The 21,308-nt window shown below is 32.6% G+C and overlaps 1 protein-coding gene across 1 annotated transcript in view; it reads left to right on the top strand.

Moving 5' to 3' along the window:
- Positions 1-21,308, top strand: part of CNTLN (centlein) — a 446,067-nt gene that overhangs the window by 224,426 nt on the left and 200,333 nt on the right. Inside the window, exons 11-13 of the mRNA XM_051970804.1 lie at positions 926-1,051; positions 18,340-18,461; positions 19,806-19,928. Of these exons, the coding sequence (XP_051826764.1) occupies positions 926-1,051; positions 18,340-18,461; positions 19,806-19,928 (371 nt within the window). The remainder of the gene's footprint in view (positions 1-925; positions 1,052-18,339; positions 18,462-19,805; positions 19,929-21,308) is intronic.

Genomic DNA, 21,308 nt, shown 5'->3' with positions numbered 1-21,308 from the left:
GATCTAAGGTGGCATTTTATTTGCTAATTCTAAAATAATATGTAGTTCTTATAGAAAATGTTCACTTGGCATAATTATAGAATTTGGTTTTTGCTATTGTTTGAATAGCTTAGACAGCCTAAAATATTTTTAAATGTTAAAAATTATAAAATTTTGAATTAACATTTATAGGTCCTAATGTTAGCTTGTTTATAGTTACTGAAGTTGAAAAAATACTTCTGGACAGTTCATTATTCCTCATAAAAATTTAGAATATGAGAGGGAATATTTTGAATAGAACTTTATTTCTTATTTTCATGAGGACATGAAGTATGAACAAGATGCTGCCCAGCTTAATAGAGGTGCTTTCACATATTCCTTCTCCAGATTGCTATATGAAGCTGTACATAATATAAACACATATTCTTGTCTCTAGTTAGCCACATTATAGTTAATGACCATATGGTCATTATGGTATAAGATCTACTGTCTGTTGTATTTATATTCCTCAAGCATATTGTTCCTTCAACTTCACAGTGTGTTAAACTATTTCAAAGGGAAAAAAAATCCTTTCCCTCTTGTTTCTGGTTGTCCTATCAAGTGTAACCTTGGACCCTTATAGAGCAATTAGACCAGCCTCCATCCCCTCCTTTGTAATGAGGTTTCTTGCATTTCTGAGTCTATAACCCTTTAGTCTTCCCTAATGGGACATCATTATTCTGAAAGAAACAATGTAAATGTAAATGAATATTCTCATTAACGAGTCACAGAGAAACCTTTAGCGGTAGCACTGTGGTAATTCTGCTTGTTATTTCTCTGGTATTCCATGCAGGATTTTTTTTATAATTCATTATTAGTATTCAAAATTACTTGTTCTTTAATTTTGCATGTCTTTCATAATCCAGTGTTCCAACTAGTTCAACCATGTCCTTGTTTTATTCTCGAGGAACCACCTGTGAAACGTTCAAGGTCTCTGTCCCCAAAGACGTGTTTTAAAGACTCCAAGGACCTCAAGAGGCTTAAAGCTGCTGAAAGGAAGATTGAAAACTTAGAGAAGACACTGCAGCTAAAGGTGAATGTTAAAAAAAAATCTCTTTATGTTAACCTTGCAGAGATAAAGATATAACAAAGCAAATATACACTTTGCAAAATATTGCATTTATATCTTATGTATTTGAAGCACTAGAAAAAAAAGTAGTCATTTTTAAAGAGCTTTAAGAACAGTACAGAAATGAAAATACTAGATGCTACTAAAATGAATGCAAATTGTCCACTTTTTCATTATGTTAGAAGGTTTCAGTGACAAATAACTTGTTTCTAATTTTCTGGATAGTTTTTATACGGAGTAAAAGAAAAGAAATAAACATGTGTATGTGTGTGTGTGTGTAATACATAATACATATGTAGATATATAGTATATATACATAAACACACAAATATATTTGTACAAATGGATATATATATATACACATGTAAACATATATGTGTGTATTTAAATCTATATATCTCTTTTCCCTTTATTAGTACAGTTTAAAAACCCTCTCAGATTTAATGGATAGGCTTTAAGAATTGCACTGTAGTAGAAAAATTCAGTGCCTCTCAGTCCACTTGGTGACTAGTCTCCTGTAATTAAACTGGTACTCAAATCATACAATCCCCTTGGCCATACTAAAATCTTTTCTGGCTTGGTAGAAACTGCTAGAATTTGTACTCCACTGGCAAGGGCTTTGAGGAGCCGAGTCAATACTACTTCACAATAAGGTATATTTGAATAATTAGACTTATGAATAGATTTTTTAAAAAATTACATTGAAAACATGTACAAATGAAAATTTGTTAACCAGATTTACAGAGCATTAGAAAAATAGATTTAGAAGTCAAAAGGATCTTTGATTGAATCTGATATAACTTTGTTTTACAGATAAAGAAATTGTGGTTTTTAAGTTACCTAGGCTTACTTTCCTAGACTTAAGTATTGAGTCCAGGTCCTCTGAGTAAATATAGTGCTTTTTTTATTACACGAGGCTGCCTTGTTATGATTTGTTTTCTTTACAATTAAGCTATAGAAATAATTATTTAATCAGAAATAAAAGCAAGTATAATTTTCTTTTTTGCATAGAGATAAAGCCAGTTGAATCTTTTACTAAGTTTTACATCACCAACATATTGAATTAAACCAGTTTAAAGAGGTGTGAACCAGACCAGGTCAGAAATGAAGTCATCACCACAGTGGGATTATGCCTGTTAGTGGCCAGTGCACTTCAGCCTGGGGAAAATAAATATATCCAGTTGTTTTGTTTTGTTTTGTTCTTTTAAGGAAAGAAATAAAAAAGATAAAAAAGAATTAGGTATAATCGATCCTTTGATACATTCCCTAAGATATACTTGCTGAATTCTCTTTGTTGCAGGAAATAATTACACATAAATCTTGGATTTATTTCTTATCCCTGTATTTAGGGCATTTTGGGGAAAATAGTGATTTAGTTCAGCAAAACTGAGTTCCAGCTTCCTTTCTTTCTCCATTTATACTTATAGCTCAGAATCAAGTGACCTGTTGAACACTTGAATATTAAATAATTTCTGTGAAATTATGTAAAAGGTGTTTGGTACTACAGAAGATTTGAATCCATCCTATTCAGCACTTAATATTTTGCTAAGTATTAAAAAAGTATTTGATTGGACTTCATTGATATACTTTCAGAAACTAAAATATGCCTACATATTATATTATCAATCAACAATTAAATGTTATATTGTTATGAAACAGCCTGTTTGTGATACTACTTAAGTAGTCATTTGCATTAATTCAGAATGTAAATAAATGTTCTACAAAGTTATTATAATTTAGGAGTTATTGCTATTATAGTTTAAGTAGAGAGCTCTACTTAGTTTGTGAACAATGCATGATGCTTATAGGTTTGCTGCCAAGCAAAATTTGCAGTGTTTCCTCTCCTTTCCTGAGAAGTCAGGGAGTTTCCCTTATTATTTTAGTTTACTTGTGTAACTTCTTGAAATTTTGAGGAATTTTATTTTCCTTCCTAAACAAAGTTTAGATTTTATATTATAACCTTAGGAAAATCATTCAACTTCTCTGAATTGTGGTTACCTTGTCTGTAAAATTAAGGAGTTTAGAAAAAAAAAATTTAGCAAGATTGTATCCACAGTCTTTTCCAAGATTTAGAGGTTACTTCTAGGTGGTAAGTATCTATTCTAGTGAAGTAAATCACTTTCGAATCTTGCAAAGTTTATGTTGGGTTTTTAGAGAGTTTTTAAAACATTTTTGAGGAGTGGCTTTCTTCTTTTTTTTTAATTTCACCAGCATTTAGCACACGGCCTGGTACATAATAAGTGCTTAAAAAAAGGCTACTTGACTGTCTGGCAAAAGATACTTATAACCAATGATAGCCTTATGATGATGATGATAATGTGTGTGTGTGTGTGTGTGTGTGTGTGTGTGTGTGTCTGTGTGTATCTATCTGTCAATCTGTCAATGCCATAGTAACTCATGACATTATCAACCATGAAATAAAAAGATTGCATGATCTATTCTGGGAAGACCCTAATCAGAGATCTTTTTAAGTGTTGAAATAGGCTATTGGAGGAATCAAAAGTATACTGAAATATTGAAAATTTTTAGAGTTGGGAGAGAACCAAGGACCTCATATCCATAGCAATTAAAAGAATCATCATTACAACATAACCCACATGTTGTAATCCAGACTTTGCTTGCAGACCACCTATCCTCCAGTCAGAGCCTGTTTTATTTTGGGATACCACTAATTATCAGAAAGTTTTTCTTTAACTGATAGGAACAAAAAAAATTTCTAAATTTTTAAAACTAAAAAACAATGTTTTTCTAATTTCTAGCATTTGTTTCATATAACAGCTCTTCAGATACTTCAAGATAATTATTATTTCCCTTCTGAGTCTTCTTCAGGCAAAATCCTCAGTATAACTTCATATGACCCTGCTATAGTATGGATATATTCTTTTCTTCATCATCATTATCATCATCATCATCATCATCATCATCATCATCATCATCATCATCATCATTATTCTGATTTCTTTTTCCTCCCCATATTTACACTTTGAGTTTTATTAATTTTTTTAACATTAAAAACATTTACAGATTACTCTCACTTCTGAGAGGGCTCTTGTAACAAAGTAAAACAGTTAATAATATGTAATAGCCTCTTGAATGTTCATATAGCCTCTCATATCTCCTTTATTTAAAAAAAAATTAAGAGAAATCTAGTTTCTTCCCTTCCTACCATTTATGTACCTATTGAAGGAAAAAGAAAAGAAAAATAAACTTTTTTGTAATAAATTCACAGTCAAATAATACATATTCTCTCAATGGTTATATACAAATAATAAATAGATGGATAAAAAAAAGAGATATTTGTATGGATATCATTCCATATCCCTAAATCCAATGTCTCTCCATATTACTTATCTGGAACCACTAATAGCCTTTTTATTAATTATAGCTCTTCCAGCTTTCAAAGTTGTTTGTTTGTACAGTATATGAATTATAATTGTCCTCTTCATTCTATTCATTCTTCATTGTTTATAAATTCTCAAAATTATTTACTTTTATATTATGATATAAGTTCTTATGTTCAAAAAGTCTTCATTTATTTCTGTAGAAATGATAAAACTTGATAATGGATTGGATTTGTAGATTTAATTCAAGTGAGAAATTGCAGATGACACAAAAATTATGAGAAATTAAGTGATTGGGAGGTATGATGGTACCTCTGAGAGTAATAGGAAAGTTTGGAAAAGGGGAGTTTTGAGGGACAAAATGATGAGTTCTGGTTTGGACCTGTTCAGTTTCAGATAGGTACAGGACATCCAAATCAAAATGTTTAATAAGCAGTTGATAATGTGAGTCTGGAAATCAGGAGTGAATAAGTTAAGGCTGGATAAATAGAGTGGAATCATCTGCATAAAGATAATTGAATCCATGAAAACTGATTAAGAACAGCAAGTGAGATAATAGAGAGAGAGAAGAAAAAAAGAGATCAGGATGGAGTCTTGGTGAACACACATGTGACTGTGACCTAATGGAAGATAAAAAAGACAGAGGAAAAAGAGACTGATAATTATGACATTTAGGAGGAAAACCAGGAGAGAAAGATGCCAATAAAACTTAAGGTAAAAGAATATTTTTTAAAAAGAGTGAATGAATAACAGTGTCAAAGGTTGCAAAGAAGTCAAGAGTTATTAGAATTGAGAAAAGACCATTTGACTTAGTAATTTTAGAGAGTAATTCCAGTTACATGATGAGGCTTGAAAATAGACTGCTAGCTATTCTGTCTCTCCCCATTTTTATGACTAATCTTCTTTTAAAAGCTGCCTACAATTGATGACCTTTTTTAAAGGGTCCAGAGACATGGTAATGTTTGTAGGGACCAGGAAAGCAGTAACAGAAATTGAAGATTAATGAGTGAATGGAAGTGATGTGACAATCTACTTGAAGACAGAATGGGATGGGATCAAAGTGAGTTTCAAGGGTTTGCTTTGGCAAGGCAAAGAGAAAGATCACTTCTTCAAATGAGACAAGAGTGAAGGATGAAATAGTGGGGAAATTCATCTAAATGATATGACATGAGGAGAACAGTGGCACCTGACATTTAATTGAAAAAACTGAGTCCCATTGCCAAGAGATCCTTCTTTTCCCTTTCTCCTCATGTCATATCATTTAGCTATGCCGCTGTTAGTTTAAAAATTGAGGAGAAGGGCCATGAAAAGTTTAAAGATGGAGGAAAAAAGCTTTGAATAGCCACTGTAGTGAGTTAACAGTGTATTTAGAATCGCATAAAAGCATAGTCTTGTTGCAATGAGGACATAGTTGAGATTATATAACATAAATCTGTAATAGACTCAGTCAGCATAGTTTAATTACTATACAAGTGAAGGCAGCAGATCTTGGAAGTAATTCAAGGTTTGGAACTGACATGGCAAATAGGATACAGAGAGAAGGGTTTCATCTTTAATGAATAATGTAGAGTTCAACTGATTCACCAAAGAGTTGATATAAGAAAGGGGTGAGGATGAAGAACAGAATTAATCATAAAGCAGAACAGAAAAAACAATGATAAAAGATGTTCTAACAGCAGTTTGGAAGATTGTGAAAATGGAACACACGTGGCCGAGGGCAGGATTGAAAGTCTGACCATCTCCACGTGTAGTTGAGGTGAAATGGAGGAATACATTATGAAAACTATATAGATTGAAGGTCTGGAAAGTGAAGCTCCATATCATGAAGACAGAAGTTAAGGTAAAGAGTAAAACTGAGCCAGCCATGGAATGTAAGGAGTAGGTAATATGATAGATCTCTGGTAGATAACAGCCAAGAAAATCTTAATTGGGTGATAAGTTTGGGTGCAGCAAGGGGCTGCTATTGTGCGTGAACATGTTGCTAGTTCCAATCTGGCCTTAGGCCCTTTTCAGCTAGGTGACCATGGGCCTCAATTTCCTCATTTACAATGAGCTAGAGAGATGGGACTGCAAACACTTCCAATGTCTTTGCCAAGAAAACCCCAAATGGGAACACACATTTCATATCACTGAAAATGACTGAACAATAGCAATGAACTTCAGAAGAGAGGTTATTGAGTGAGAGTAGCAGAAGCAGATTCAAGACATGTCTGTGGGGAGCAACTCCACAGTGATTTCTGAATTGCAAATAAAATCAGATCAGTACTGTGTCACCTTATCAGAAATGTATTATGGGAGAGAATCCAGTTCTTAGTGAGTGCCAAAGAACATTAAGTGATAAAGAAAGAGGTTTTAAATGAAAGCTATTTTGTTAGTTCTGCATACCTCAGTATTCCAGAATGCACAAGGAAGGAGTGAGTAAATCTGGAGTGGGACTTTGGTGGGGGATGGGAAAGCAGATTAAAGAAGAAGTCAGTTGCAGATAGAGAGTGGAGTTTGCATCTCACGGATATATTTTTGCTTATAATATGAAATTACAAAGTCACTAAAAGTTTCTGGACATGGAAATGATACAACAAGATCTATTTTGAATTCCTCAGTGATATAACCCATTCATAACAACTTCATTGTAACCCATAGTAACCACTATTACATATTGAGAAATGCTAATTAACATCTTCTCTGAATAAAGTACTTCTTGACATTGTGGAACCAAAGGGATTTAAATTTATGTGGAAGTTAAAATATGTACATCTTCACCAGATATGTTAGAAAAATTATTAAATGTACACATATATTCTGGAAGAGAGGTTCTGACATTCAGCAAAATTAATCAACTCACTGAAAAAATCTGTAATATCTTATAATGTTCCACACTTATAATTCTTTTTTTTATTATAGCTTTTTACTTACAAGATATATGCATAAGTAATTTTTCAGCATTAACAGTTGCAAATCCTTTTGTTCTAACTTTTTCCCTCCTTCCTGCCACCCCTTCCCCTGTTAAATATGTTAAAGTATAAGTTAAATACAATATATGTATACATGTCCAAACAGTTATTTTGCTGTATAAAAAGAGTGGAACTTTGAAATAGTGTACAATTAGCCTGTGAAAGAAATAAAAAATGCAGGAGGACAAAAATAGAGGGATTGGGAATTCTATGTAGTGGTTCATAGTCATCTCTCAGAGTTCTTTCCCTGGATGTAGCTGGTTGAGTTCATTACTGCTCTATTGGAACTGATTTGGTTCATCTCATTGTTTAAGAGGACCACGTCCATCAGAAATGATCATCATATAGTATTGTTGTTGAAGTATATAATGATCTTCTGGTCCTGCTCATTTCACTCAGCGTCAGTTCATGTAAGTCTCTTCAAGCCTTTCTGAAATCATCCTGCTGGTCATTTCTTACAGAACAATAATATTCTATAATATTCATATACCACAATTTTATTCAGCCATTTCCCAATTGATGGACATCCACTCAGTTTCCAGTTTCTGGCCCTACAAAGAGGGCTGCCACAAACATTCTTGCACATACAGGTCCCTTTCCCTTCTTTAAAATCTCTTTGGGATATAAGCCCATTGGTAACACTCTTGGGTCAAAGGTATGCACAGTTTGATAACTTTTTGAGCATAGTTCCAAATTGCTTTCCAGAGTAGCTGGATGTATTCACAATTCCACCAACAATGTATTAGTGTCCCACACACTTATAATTCTTGAACTTTGTAAATAAGAGTGGGAGATTCTCATATCTCTTCTTTGAGTCCTAACTTAGTCATTATGATTTCATGCCATTCAGTTATGATCATTTTGTTGTTGCTCTTTCCATTTACGTTACTTTAGTCATTGTATATATTATTTTTCTGGTTCTACTTAGCAGTGGATCAGTTCATGTAAATCTTTACCATGTGTCTGTTAATTACTTGCCTTACATCATTATAAATTGCTTTCCAGAATAGTTGATCAGATCTATCAATAATGTGTTAATATTCCTATGTTTTAACAACCTTTTTTAGTGTTGACTATTTTACCTCTTTTGATAGATATATAACTTGAAACCTGAGTTGTTTGACATTTATCTCAATATGAATCAATTTATGAAAAATGCTTATTAAATACCTATCACAATTGAAGAACTGTATTAAGCAAATGATTCTAACACAAAAACAAAACCTCAAGGAACTTCCATTCTAACACGCTGAGGGGAATGTTGATCAGAGAAAAGTATTAAGTCCAAAAAGTTGCAAGAGGGAGTGTTGGTGGAGCCAAATTGGCAGAGAATAGACAGAATATTGCCTGAGCTTTCCCCAGCTTCTTTCAGAATCAACACTAGATCAAGCCTCTGAACAGATAAATCTGGAGTGTGAGAATCCACAAACATTTGGAGTTTAATAATTTCCCGGGTTAGGATATTTTGGAAGGACTTTAGGAAAGAAAGGTCTGGTGCCAAGGAATCTGGCAGGAGGCTCTTCGCTCAAGTACAGCAGAGTTGGCTACTCTATCTTGAATCAGAAGGCCAGTGTATCAGCAGACCAGCTATGAGACTTCCAGTGCAACTACAGAAAATAAGTTGTGAGCTTCCAAACTCCAGAATAGTGGGTAGGACTTGGGCAGGGTCACCCAGCTTAGTGGAAAAGCCTACAAGCCACCACCAGCCCCAGCTCCAGTCCATCCCGGTGCAGTCAGTGAGAGATCCCTGTCCTATAAAAGAACTTGGAACAATTTTCTTTATGTCCTAGGAGTTGAGCTCAACTTCTAAAAATGAGCAAAAAAGCAAAAAGAGCTCTGAGTATACAAAGCTACTATGGAGAAGGGAAGATCAGAACACAAACCCAGAAGAGGACAGCAAAGGTGAAGCCTCAAAAGGGAGATACGAACTGCTCCCCAGCTCAAAAGCTCTTTTGGAAGAGTTCAAAAGGAATTTTAAGAGAGAAAGAAGAAAAGTGGAAAAAAGAAATGAGTTTTATACAGAAGAATTATGAAAAGTTGGCAAAAAGAGCCAGCACCTTGGAAAAGAAAACACAGGAATTGACTGAAGAAAACAATTCCTTAAAAAATAAATTTGATGAAATGGAAAAAGAGTACAAATTACATGGCTGATGGATAGGCCTATAAGGAGATAGTTGGACACATACATCCAAGAATTATGATAAGAGTTACTATAATCATGGTTAATTGTTGAGGCAAAAAATTCTCTTTTTGTACTAATCTCATTAATTTTGTCTGTACAAAAATCTCAGTTTTATGCAGTTTATGCAGGAGTAAAATCATTTTTATTCCTTTTCCTTGATGGAACAGTACACTGAGCTTGGAATAAGAAAGATTCATTTTCATGAATTCAAACCTGTATAACCCCAGGAAAGTTACTCAATTATGTTTGCCTCAGTTTCCTCATCTGCAAAATGATCTGGAGAAGGAAATGACATATCATCTAGTATCTTTGCTAAGAAAACATCAAATAAAATGAAGAAGAGTCAGATACAATTGAAATAACTGAACAAAAACAGTCTCTTGATTGGTTAAGAACTAATTCACCCATTAGGCATAACAGTGAGAGATACTAATGTCAGTTAATAAGAATTTTAAGCACCTGCCATATTCCAGCCAGTGTGCTAAGCATTAGAAATACAAAGAAAGGCAAAAGACAGTCCCCACTTTGAAAATATACATTTATATATATGCTTACATCTGTATATATTTATATATGCATATAACTAATGTAATTAACATGATATATAGAGATAATATAACAATTAATAGAGAGAAACACTATCAACAATAAGGAGAATCAAGAAAGGTTTATCATAGAAGATGAGGTTTTTAGCTGAGTCTTGGAAATCAGTATTTGAATTTGAGGGAAGAAATTTTAGATCTAGGGAAGATCCAATGAAAATTCCTTGGGTTAAGAGATGACAAGTTTTTTGTGATGAATAGCAAGAAGGACAGTGTCACTGAATTTCAGTGAGCAAAGAGAAGTAAGGCCAAAAAAATAAATAAATAACAGAAAGTTAATTTGGGGCCAGTTTGTGAAAGGCTTTGAATGCCATACAGACTTTTTATTTGATCCTTGAGGTCATAGGAAGCCATAGTTTACTGAATAGTGGGGTCACATATTGTATACTTTAGGAAGACTAATTAGACATGTAAGTGGTGGTTGGACTGCCATGAGAAAGTACATGAAACAGACAGAGAAACCAAAAGCTTTAAGAGGTTACTCTCAACTCAACACTTGGCAGTGTTCATAGAAATTTCTGTCAGGAAAAGAGTTTTTTCCTATGTAGTCCATGTTTGGGGGTTTATTGGACCTTGGATTATTAAGTTCAGTTATTTCTTTCTTATCCAGTCTATTCCATTGGTCTAGTCTTCCTTTAAAAAAAAAAAAAAACAATGGGAATGATGACTATTGTTCTAGATTATGCAAAATGCCCTCTAAATTTCAGTTTTAAATTTAAAGCTTAAAAAAAAAAGTTTTAATAACTTAAAATAAAAGAAGATTTTGGGGAATGTTATATGCGATGAGGTCTGGAAGTGCAATTTTTAATTTCTGCTTTATGTTATTGTTTTTATTTTCTCATTATTATTTAAAATGGGAGAGGCAGCATATCCTATTGGATAGAAAAAATAGCCTTGAAACCAGAAAAATTTGGGTTCAAGTTCTTCTGACCCCAAGTGGCAATGTGATCCTGGGCAATTCACTTAACTGTTATGCTCTCTGTACAGAAGAGTATGTATTGCATAGAAAATGCTTCTTTCCATTAGTAGAGTGAATTTCCTCCTCTAGAGTTCCCTAAACTAATGAAATAATTTGTCTAGTTCTATTACTATACTGATTTTAAGCTATTCTACAAATTTAACAGAAGGGTAGCAGTTTCATTTTGAAGATTGGAAAATGAGGCCCATTAAAATATAGTGGACTTGAAACTACTTTTGTTAAGAATCCATTGCTCTTTCTCTTAGAATAGAGGTTGGCACACTATGGCACAATGGCCAAATCTCTCTCTTCCTGTTTTTGTACAAATCCTGAGCAAAGTATGATTTTTATATTTTATAATACACTAAAATTTTATAGAAAAATAAAAAATCATTCTTAGCTCATGAGCTGTAAAGAAAAAGGCTTTAATCTTTATTTGGTATATAGTCTGCTTATCCCTTTACTTGACAGTTCTTTGTTGAGACCACATACCACCCAAATCAACATGTACTATGTGAAGTCCTCTGATTCTAATGTATGTCTCCTTTTTCTAATAAGTATAATATTTAGTCAAATAGCTTGTAGTACTCTTTTCATGTAACACCTATCATATTCAATAGTACCTGACCCAATATGCTATATACACTTCACTTTCAATAACTATTCAAAATAATTGAATGTGATCCCCTTCCAAAAGCATTCCCGAGATAGTTTTGTACATTTTTGTATGCTGATGAAATAAGAGCTTCACAGATTTATTTGAGTGTTGATATGAAGGAGGGAAAAATAGGATTTTGACACTGTTACTAAGAAAAGAAAAACATTGTTGATAGTGTCCAACTAAACAATTATATATTGTTACTCCCATTACAAAATGATTATTGTATTCTTAAAGAATTGCCTTGATTTGAGCATTTGAAAAAAGTTGGTATTCCTTTGAAAAATCCTTATCTAGTTAACTAGATCACATTGGGAGAGAGTGGGTTGATAATCATGGTCAAATTTTGTGTAGTATTTGGATGCATCTGGGTAGCAGAGTAAATAGAATCCTAATCCAAAGTCTGGAGATCTCAGTTCAAATTGAGTGTCAGATACTTCCAAAATTGTATGCTGTTGGACATATCACTTAATCTTTCTCTCTATATGTGAATACACAGTGCTTAGTATAATGCCTGGCACATAATGGGTACTTAATAAATGCTTATTCCCTCATTATTATTATTTTGAAAATGCAAAGATGTTAAATTGTGTTGTGTTAAAATATTTAGAAATAGCTAATGATCAGTTTTTATATTTAAATTGAGACATTTCATTTTTGAACTGTGTATTTCACTAACACTTTAAGAATATCGAGGCTGATCATTCTTGTCCTGGAAGGGTATGAGTATGCATTCTCAGTAGCTGCTTTGGAAGGAACATTATTCATTGATTGTTCCAGTTGCCTATTAAACAACATGGATGCCCCAAAGACATATTTAAAGAGTGTTTTCCAATTAAAAACAAAAATTTTTAACATTTATTTTTAAAATTTTGAGTTTCGAATTCTCTTTTTCTCCCTTCTCCCTCCTCATTTAGCAGGTAAGCAATTTGATGTAAGTTAATATATATATATAAAATTATCTAAAACATATTTCCACATTAGTAATGTGGTAAAAAGAAAACAGACAAAAAAATCTCAAGAAAATTAAAATAAAAAATATGTTTCAGTAAGTTAATCAGACTTTATCAGTTCTTTCTCTGGAGGAGGATAGTATTTTTTTTTTTTATGCTTTACTTATTTTTTTGCTACATGAACAAAACAACAACAAACACCTAATTTTGTACTAAAATGTAGAGGGAGTTATTATCTGATATTATAGCAAAATTCAAACAAATGAAATCACATCATGAGTTTTTTGGAATTGTCTAAGATAATTTTATTGCTGAGAATAGCTAAGTCATTCATGGTTGATCATTGTACAATATATCTGTTACCACGTACAATATCCTTGTTCTGCTCACTTCAGATTGTATCAGTTCATGTAAGTTCAGTTTTTTTTAATTTTTGGATAGCATCCTAGTGATCATTTCTCAGTACACCATAGTATTCCATCACAGTCATATCATTTAGTCATTCTTCAATTGATGAGCATCTCTTCAATAGCCAATTCTTTGTTGTTGTTTTCTGAGGCAATTGGAGTTAAGTGACTTGTCCAGGGTCACACAGCTAGGAAGTGTTAAGTGTACAAAGACAGATTTGAATTGTCTTCCTGCCTCCAAGCTCAGTGCTCTGTCCACTGCGTCATCTAGCTGTCTCAATTGCCACTTCTTTGATACCACAAAAATGCTGCTATAAATGTTTTTGTAAATATAGATCATTTTCCTTTTTATCTTGGGCTACAGACCTAGTAATGCTACTTCAGGGCATATATGGTTTTATAATAACCCTTTGGGTATAGTTCCAAATTGTTCTCTGGAATGGTTGGCTCACTTCATAACTCCCCAATAGTGAATTAGTGTCCCAATTTTCCTATATCCCTTTCAACATTTGTTATTTTCCTTTCTACCATGTTAGCCTATTTGATAGGTATGAAGTGATATCTCAGAGTTGTTTTAATTTGCATTTTTCTAATCATTAATGATTTAGAGCATTTTATTTGCCTATGGATAACTTTGATTTCTTTCTCTGAAAACTGATTTAATATTTAACAATTGGGGGATAACTTACATTCTTATAAATTTGACTGAATTCTCTTTATATTTGGGAAATGACGCCTTTATCAGAGATACTTGATAAAAATTCCCCCTTCGGTTTTCTGTTTTTCTTCTAATTATGGATTCATTGATTTTGTTTGTGCAAAACCTTTTTTTATTTTATATGATCAGAATTATCCATTTTATATGTCATGATACTCTGACTCTTATTTTGTCATAAATTCTTCCCTTACTCAGAGATCTCACAGGCAAACTATATTATCTTATGCTTCCTTAGGGTATTGTCTTTCACATAACTATTTTGACCTTAGCTTGGGTTTGACCTTATCTTTTTAAATTAACCTTTTTTTTTTTTTCAGTCATCAAAAACTTCCCTTTTGTCTTTTCTACTTTCTCTAGTTGAGAAAGAAAGAAAAACAAAGTTCCTGTTACAAAAATATACAGTCACCCAAAACAGTTCTGTGACTAGATCCCAAAAATATAACTCATTAGTCTTATATCTATAAGGTCTTATACCTTATGCTGTAAGTAGCATGTTTTATTGTTGGTACTGTGGAATTTTGGCTGGCCATTATGCTGATCAGAGTCTCTAAAATTTTCAAAGTTGTATGATATTACAATATTATTTTCTTTGTATACATTATTCTCTTGGTTCTTCTCCCTTTACTCAATATTAAATCTTCATTCATACAAGACTTTCAAGGTTTCTCTGAAATCATTTTTTTTTTCATTTCTTATATCACAATAGTATTCTATCACATTTATATGCCATAACTTGTTCAGCCAAGTTCATGGATAAACTCTGATTTTAATTACTTTTTAACCCCCACAAAGGCTTTTTATGCTAATCTTGATTTCTGTGGTAATGTTAATTTTCTAGTCATATTTAGTATTTTCCTGTGGAATACCTGGAATCCTCTATTTCATTAAAGATAATTTTTTTTTACCATTGTAGGATTATCCTCAATTTTGCAGGTAAATTATTTTTGACTATAAGTCTGTATTTTTTGCTTTCTGCTTTTTTTTTATAAAAGGTTTCTGCTTCTTTGCATGCTAATCACTGCATTATCTTGACTCTGGCTCTTTGGTATTTGAATTTTGCCTTTCTGGTTTTTTCATTTCATTTTCTTTGATCTGAAAATTTAAGATTTTGACTGTAATATTTCTGAAAGTTTTCAATTTTTAGTTTCTTTAGGAGGTAAATGGTATTTTCTTTTTATTACCAATTTATTCTTTGTTCTAAAAATCTGAGAACATTTATGATTTCTTGAATTATTATGTCTTTTTTCAATCACTACTTTCAAACAATAGTCCAGTGATGATTAAAGTGTTCCCATCTTGTTTTATATTTTCTTTCATTTTATTAGTTGATTGACATTGTTTTAAAATTACTTGCTGGGTCATGGACTCATTAATGTCTATTTGGTCCATTCTGATTTTTAGGGTTTTTGTTGCTTAGTTTTATACCTCTTTTTTCTAAGCTATTAATAACCCCTTCAAATTCTTTCTTGCATAGCTTTCATTTCTTTTTATTTTTTCCCTTTGGTACTCTCATTTCATGTACAAAAACATTTAAACTCTTTTAAATCTCGTTTCATTGTTTCCAGGAATTCTATTTAAAATTGTGTTCATGGTATGTTTTTCTTAAAGGCTTTACTTTAGATGTTTTGGAGTCATTCTTTTCTAGATTTATGTTATGAGCATTCCCATCATAGTTTTTTTTGTTTGTTTATTCATTTCCCTATTGTTATTCCTAACTGTATTTTGATTTTTCCCCCTTAAAATTATTTTTAATGGTATTTTATTTTCTCAACTACATACAAAGATAGTTTTCAACATTCACCTTTGCAAAATCTTTTGTTCGAGATTTTTCTCCTTTTCCCTCCTTCCTCTTCCCCAAGCCAACAAGAAATTTGATATGTTAAATTTGTAAGATTCTTCTAAATATATTTTCATATTTGTCATGCTGAGCAAAAATCAACTCACAAGGAGAAAAACATGAGAAAGGAAAAAATAAACCAAGAAAATAACAAAAAAAGGTGAAAATACTATGTTGTGATTTCACATTCAATCCCCATAGACCTCTATTTGGCAGCAGATAGCTCTCTCCATTACAGTTCTATTGGAATTGACCTGAATCACCTCATTGTTGAAAAGAGCCACATCCATCAGAACTGATCATCTTATAATCTTGTTGCATTGTACAATATTTTCTTGCTTCTACTCACTTCACTTAGCATTAGTTCATGTAGGTCTCTCCAGGTTTCTCTGAAATCATCTTGCTGGTCATTTCTTACAGAACAATAATATCCCATAACATTTATAAACCGTAACTTATTCAGCCATTCCCCAACTGATGGGCATCCACTTGGTTTCCAGTTTCTTGCCACTACAAAAAGGGCTGCTAGAAATATTTGTGCACATATGTGGGTCCTCTTCTCTTTTGGGATACAAGCCCAGTAGAGACACTGCTAGTTCAAAGAGTATGCCCAGTTTTGTAGTCCTTTGGGCATAGTTCCAGTTGCTCTCCAGAATGGTTGAATCAGTTCACAACTCTACCAACAATGCATTAGTGTCCCAGTTTTCCCACATACTCTCTAACATTTGTCCTTAACTTTTCCAGTCATCTCAACCAATCTGAGAAGTATAAAGTGGTACCTACAAGTTGTCTTAATTAGCATTTCTCTAATCAATAGTGATGTAGAACATTTTTTCATATGAATAGAAATGGCTTTAATTTCTTTATCTGAAAGTTACCTGACTATATTTTGTCTGAGGACCAGGTTCTGTGTACTTCTGAAAGGAGTGTTTGGATTAATCTTACTACTTTTTTTTTGGGAGATATTAAGAGTTGTATTATTCTATGGTCTCAAGATCATGTTGTAGATCTGGAAGCTTTCAATACTTATAAATGATATTACCCTGGACAAGTTTGATTGTTCCTGAATAGTCAGAGCTCTGCAAATTCCTGTCTTAGTTTTGAATTTGAGTAAGAGACCTGTAGGTTTCCTCTTTTGGAATTTTAATAGACTGTTGCTCTATTCAACCCAAATCAATCTACTGAAAAGCCCTATTTATTCAAAGTGACAGAGTTGTGTGCTTTTTGGTCTAAGATCTCTACCCTGATTATTCTCCTGTAGTCTTTAGTCATCTTTAACCCATAAATGGGTAGTGACTGACAAAGTTGTCACATGTTTCTACACTCTGCATGAGTTCTCTGTGTCCTGGAATTGGTCTGCTACCTCTTCTTGCTCTTGAATACTCTGTTCTTATTTAGTTCCTGGATGCGGATGTGATCTTCACAATTTTCTCCTGATCAGACCTCATTCCTAGTGTCCACAGACCTTTCTTCTCTTTATTTTGGCCAGGACTAGAAAAATGACTCCTTGTGACTTTTTCTTGAATTTCCTAATCAGGATTCAGTCTAGAATATGTTTTTAGTTCTACTTAGGGTAGTGTTGGGAGTGGAACCTTTGCTGTCTTTTCTATTATTCTGCCATTTTATCTGTCTCTTCCGAGACATCTACTCTCAATATATCTAAAACCGAACTCATTATCTCACTCCTTATATCCTCTTCTTCCAAACTTAGCTGTTTATGTCAAAGGCACCATCATCTTTTCTATTTTCTTTGGTTCATAATCTTGACATTATCTTAGATATCTAATGAGTTTCCAAATCTTGCCAGTTTCATGCCTTTGCACTGTTCTTTTTCCATTGTTGGCGTATATTCTCTCTTTACTTCTATTTCAAGCTCCATTTCAAGCATTCTCTCTTTCAGAGGCATCTCAGAGCACATCTACATTAAGCCTTTCCTGATCTCCTTAAGTATTAGTTCTTTTTTCTTAAACTACCTTATATTTAATTACTTTGTGTATATTTATATATTTTAACTTTACAATTATACTGAATGTATTTTCATATCTACTTTAAATCTCTCATAATAGTATAAACTCATTGTGAGTAGATTGTTTCATTACATGTACTTGTGTCTCTTGTACCCAGCAAGATACTGTACCTGGTATCTAGTAAGCACTTAATAAGTACTTGCTAATTAATGGATTTCTTTTGTAGAAGAAAATTATCCTTGTTGAATCTAGTTTATGATAGTCTTTAATTTGTAGACTGAAGAATGGGGCTTATTTATTTATAATAAGAAAAATTATTGGGTCTGCCTCCTTTGTACTAACAAATTCTTAAGAAAAAATAGAAAAATATTCTGTAACATAACTAATTATGCCATCATTCTTATTGAAAGACTTTGACAATTTTGCAGCAAATTCTTATAATTGTTTAAAAAACATGATGGATGACCTACTGACTTACCAAATTTATTAAGTAACAAAGCAGTTTTATACCTGATAAGAACAATTTTCGTTTGTCTCCTTAAGTTTGTTAATTGATAGTGCATTTATGATTATTTAATCATTTGTTTTAAATTGCAACTTGATTATGCTCTTTTTATTTGAAATATAATATTAATATCTTTAACCAGACTCTTGTATTTACTTCTTTGTGTTCTATAGATCCAAGAAAATGATGAACTAAGAGATGCCCATGAAAAACGCAAAGAAAGGATGCAGATGTTACAGACCAACTACAGAGCAGTAAAAGAGCAATTAAAACAGTTGGAGGAAAACTATAGCAAGTGAGTTACATAGCTCATAAAAAAATACCTCCCCTAAATATTAAATGGAATACAACAGCATTTTAAGTGTTCTTAGTAGATTTTGTAATATTATTTGATAGAAATTTTTTTCTATGTGAATCTTAAGTAGATAATATGGAGCATGACAAAATATATAAGGCAGTCTTTAATATTGTGAAATGCTATTGATGTTATTTAACAGTTGGAAATTATGATTTACTTATTTTAGCTTTAAGTGTCTTTGTATATGGATTTAATAAAAATATATAATTTTAAATAGCATTACATATGATTATTATTTTTATAAAAAGAGGAAAAATTAAAATCTGGACCTTTAAAATATAAAGACAAGAGGTTCATGTGATCCATAACTTATAGTTAACAGTTTGAAATTTTGTTTAATATAGTGTGTGTTGAAAATGTTAAGCATTCATTGGTTTGTTCTTTAGCTATCTGAATGAGTTGGTGGGCTCAGTTCAATTGCTGTGAACAGGTGTTCAGATCTCAGTTAGTAGTTAAGTGGCTCCCTTGTTAACGGTATCAACAGAGGGCAAGGGACTGAATGAGCACAGAAAATGTAGTATACTCTCTTCTTTTGTGAGAGATCCTTCAGGGCAGCGTTAATGGTACACATTGTTTGCCTGTATGTAGAAATAACATTTCTAAATTGTCCAGTACAGCACTTTTCCAAATTATAAACCAAGAGTTGATTTTTATTCCTTGAAAACTGAGATTCAAATGGAAATTTCTATTGTCTATTGATAAAATTTGCTCATCCTAGAGAAAGTTCTGATTGTACTACTTTTTAATTATTTCTCCTGGTAGAAGGAAAGTGTTATCAAATTAAACCTGTGTAAAAACAAAGTGTAAATTAGAGAAAAAATATCTACTACTCTAAGCACATAACTTTTCAAGGTTCTGATAACTTGGTGGCTTATTTTCCAACATATGAATACCTAACAGCTTGCTTTTAAGACTGGATATTTATACCACTTACAGATTCGTTGGCAACATATGTTAGGATTAGTTGATAGCTTATAACCTTTCTTGGAGACTGCGACATCTCTACAATGTACATTTTTCTATTGGCAGAATTTGAGAGATAGACCCAGTACTGCCATATGTCATATTAAGAGCTCTGCTTTCATACCAGCAGTCCAGCTTTATGAAATTATTTTAGATCTTTAATTTAAACATACCAGGTTTTTGAAGTACTATTCAATCAAAACTGCATTCATATTACTTTTTAAGACTATATCTAATGGATTTTTAAAGTTCAAAGATGTATGTTTTTCTAGATTTTAAACAGTAGAAAAATAATAAAACATCTTGATTATGAAATAGGACTGACAGAAACAAACAAATGAGGAGAAGAGAGTCCCAGCAGTTCTTACAAGAAGATTCTAATGCTTTATGGAATGAGCTAATATATTTCAAAAGGGAGCACCAGAAGCTATTGATTGAAAAGTGAGTTTTCTTTTTTCAACTATATGTATGTGGAACAACATTTGGGGAGGTTTTTATATGGCTCGAAGGCCACTAGAGACAGGCCTTACATAATTTGAAGATTATACCATCTCCTTTTTACCAACAAAAAGAAAAGAAAAAAACCACTGGCTTTTTTCATAATGCAGTGACAAGTTGTACGTTTGCTACTACTAACAGAAACTGTATAACATGATCTAGGGATTGTGTTAATTAATGTGGCTCTCATCTGTTGGAGGTGTCGCTCTTCATTAGCCTGTATTTTACACACTGCCGTGCTTCATTTTTGGAATGAGGTGGTGAGGGGATAACCTAGCCAGCCATCCTTGTTTGATCTCCTTGATACATACGCAATGCAGAATGCCTCAGCTCTCTTGGTTCCCTGCCCTGTCCTGCTAATCCCAGCTGAGCTCATTATTGTGTAGCCTTGCTGCTACTCTTGGAGCCTGAGCTGTCCAAGCTAATTACTGGTAGCAGCAGAGCTGCCTGTTAAGGGTCTGGTGTGGATCTGCTAACATGGTCCTTGGTAGTGACCTGCAGAAGACACGAGGGAATTGCTTTCTTTCTTGCTGTGCATTGCCTGTCCTTTGGGCTTAATGCTGATCCCTTCACACAGCTCTTTTAGATACAGTCAGTATAAAACTTGGAGAAGGAAACTCATATTTTAGAAAACATACAGTTTGCTTCTTTGATCTTATAATTCACATATTATTATACTCAATCTGTCAATGAAAGAAAACTTTCTTTTCTTGTAGACAAAAGGAAATTAGCCCAGTATAATTAGCCTTTTGCTGCTATTTAACTATTTCTTTACCTTACAATAATTTTAGCTATCAGAATATCAAGTTTTTGTAGAAGTTTATGAATTTCATAGATAACTAGCCTAAGAATTTGGCAACAGGTGTGGCACTAAATATTAAAGTTTATTGAATTTTCTTTTCAAATTATAAATTATATTATTTTATGGCTAAATTCTTTACATGATGCATATAAAACTAAAGTATAAGCTGTTTCACAAAATTGTAAGCTCTTTTAGAGAAATGATCATGTTAAACTCGAACTATGAACTTTAAGGTGTGAATATTGTGCAACATATTCTGTGGATGCTGAATAAATATTTAATGCTGGTAATGGAATATCTGTCTTTGAAACTTTTCATAAATTTATTCATTCAAACATTTCTTGAGCTTCTCTCTACACGGCACTATGCTAGGTACTTTGGGGAATAGAAAGATGAATAAGACACGGTGCTTGTCAATAAGAAGCTTATAGTCTAGTAAGGATAATGGATGTACTCCAGTGCAAAAGAAAAAAAAAAGGAAACTGCAATAAGATAGTTAAAGTATTACAGCTATTCAGGGA

The sequence above is a fragment of the Antechinus flavipes genome, chromosome 1 (genome assembly GCF_016432865.1).
Source record: "Antechinus flavipes isolate AdamAnt ecotype Samford, QLD, Australia chromosome 1, AdamAnt_v2, whole genome shotgun sequence".
Classification (NCBI taxonomy): Eukaryota; Metazoa; Chordata; class Mammalia; order Dasyuromorphia; family Dasyuridae; genus Antechinus; species Antechinus flavipes.
This window is presented reverse-complemented; position numbering and strand designations above follow the sequence as displayed.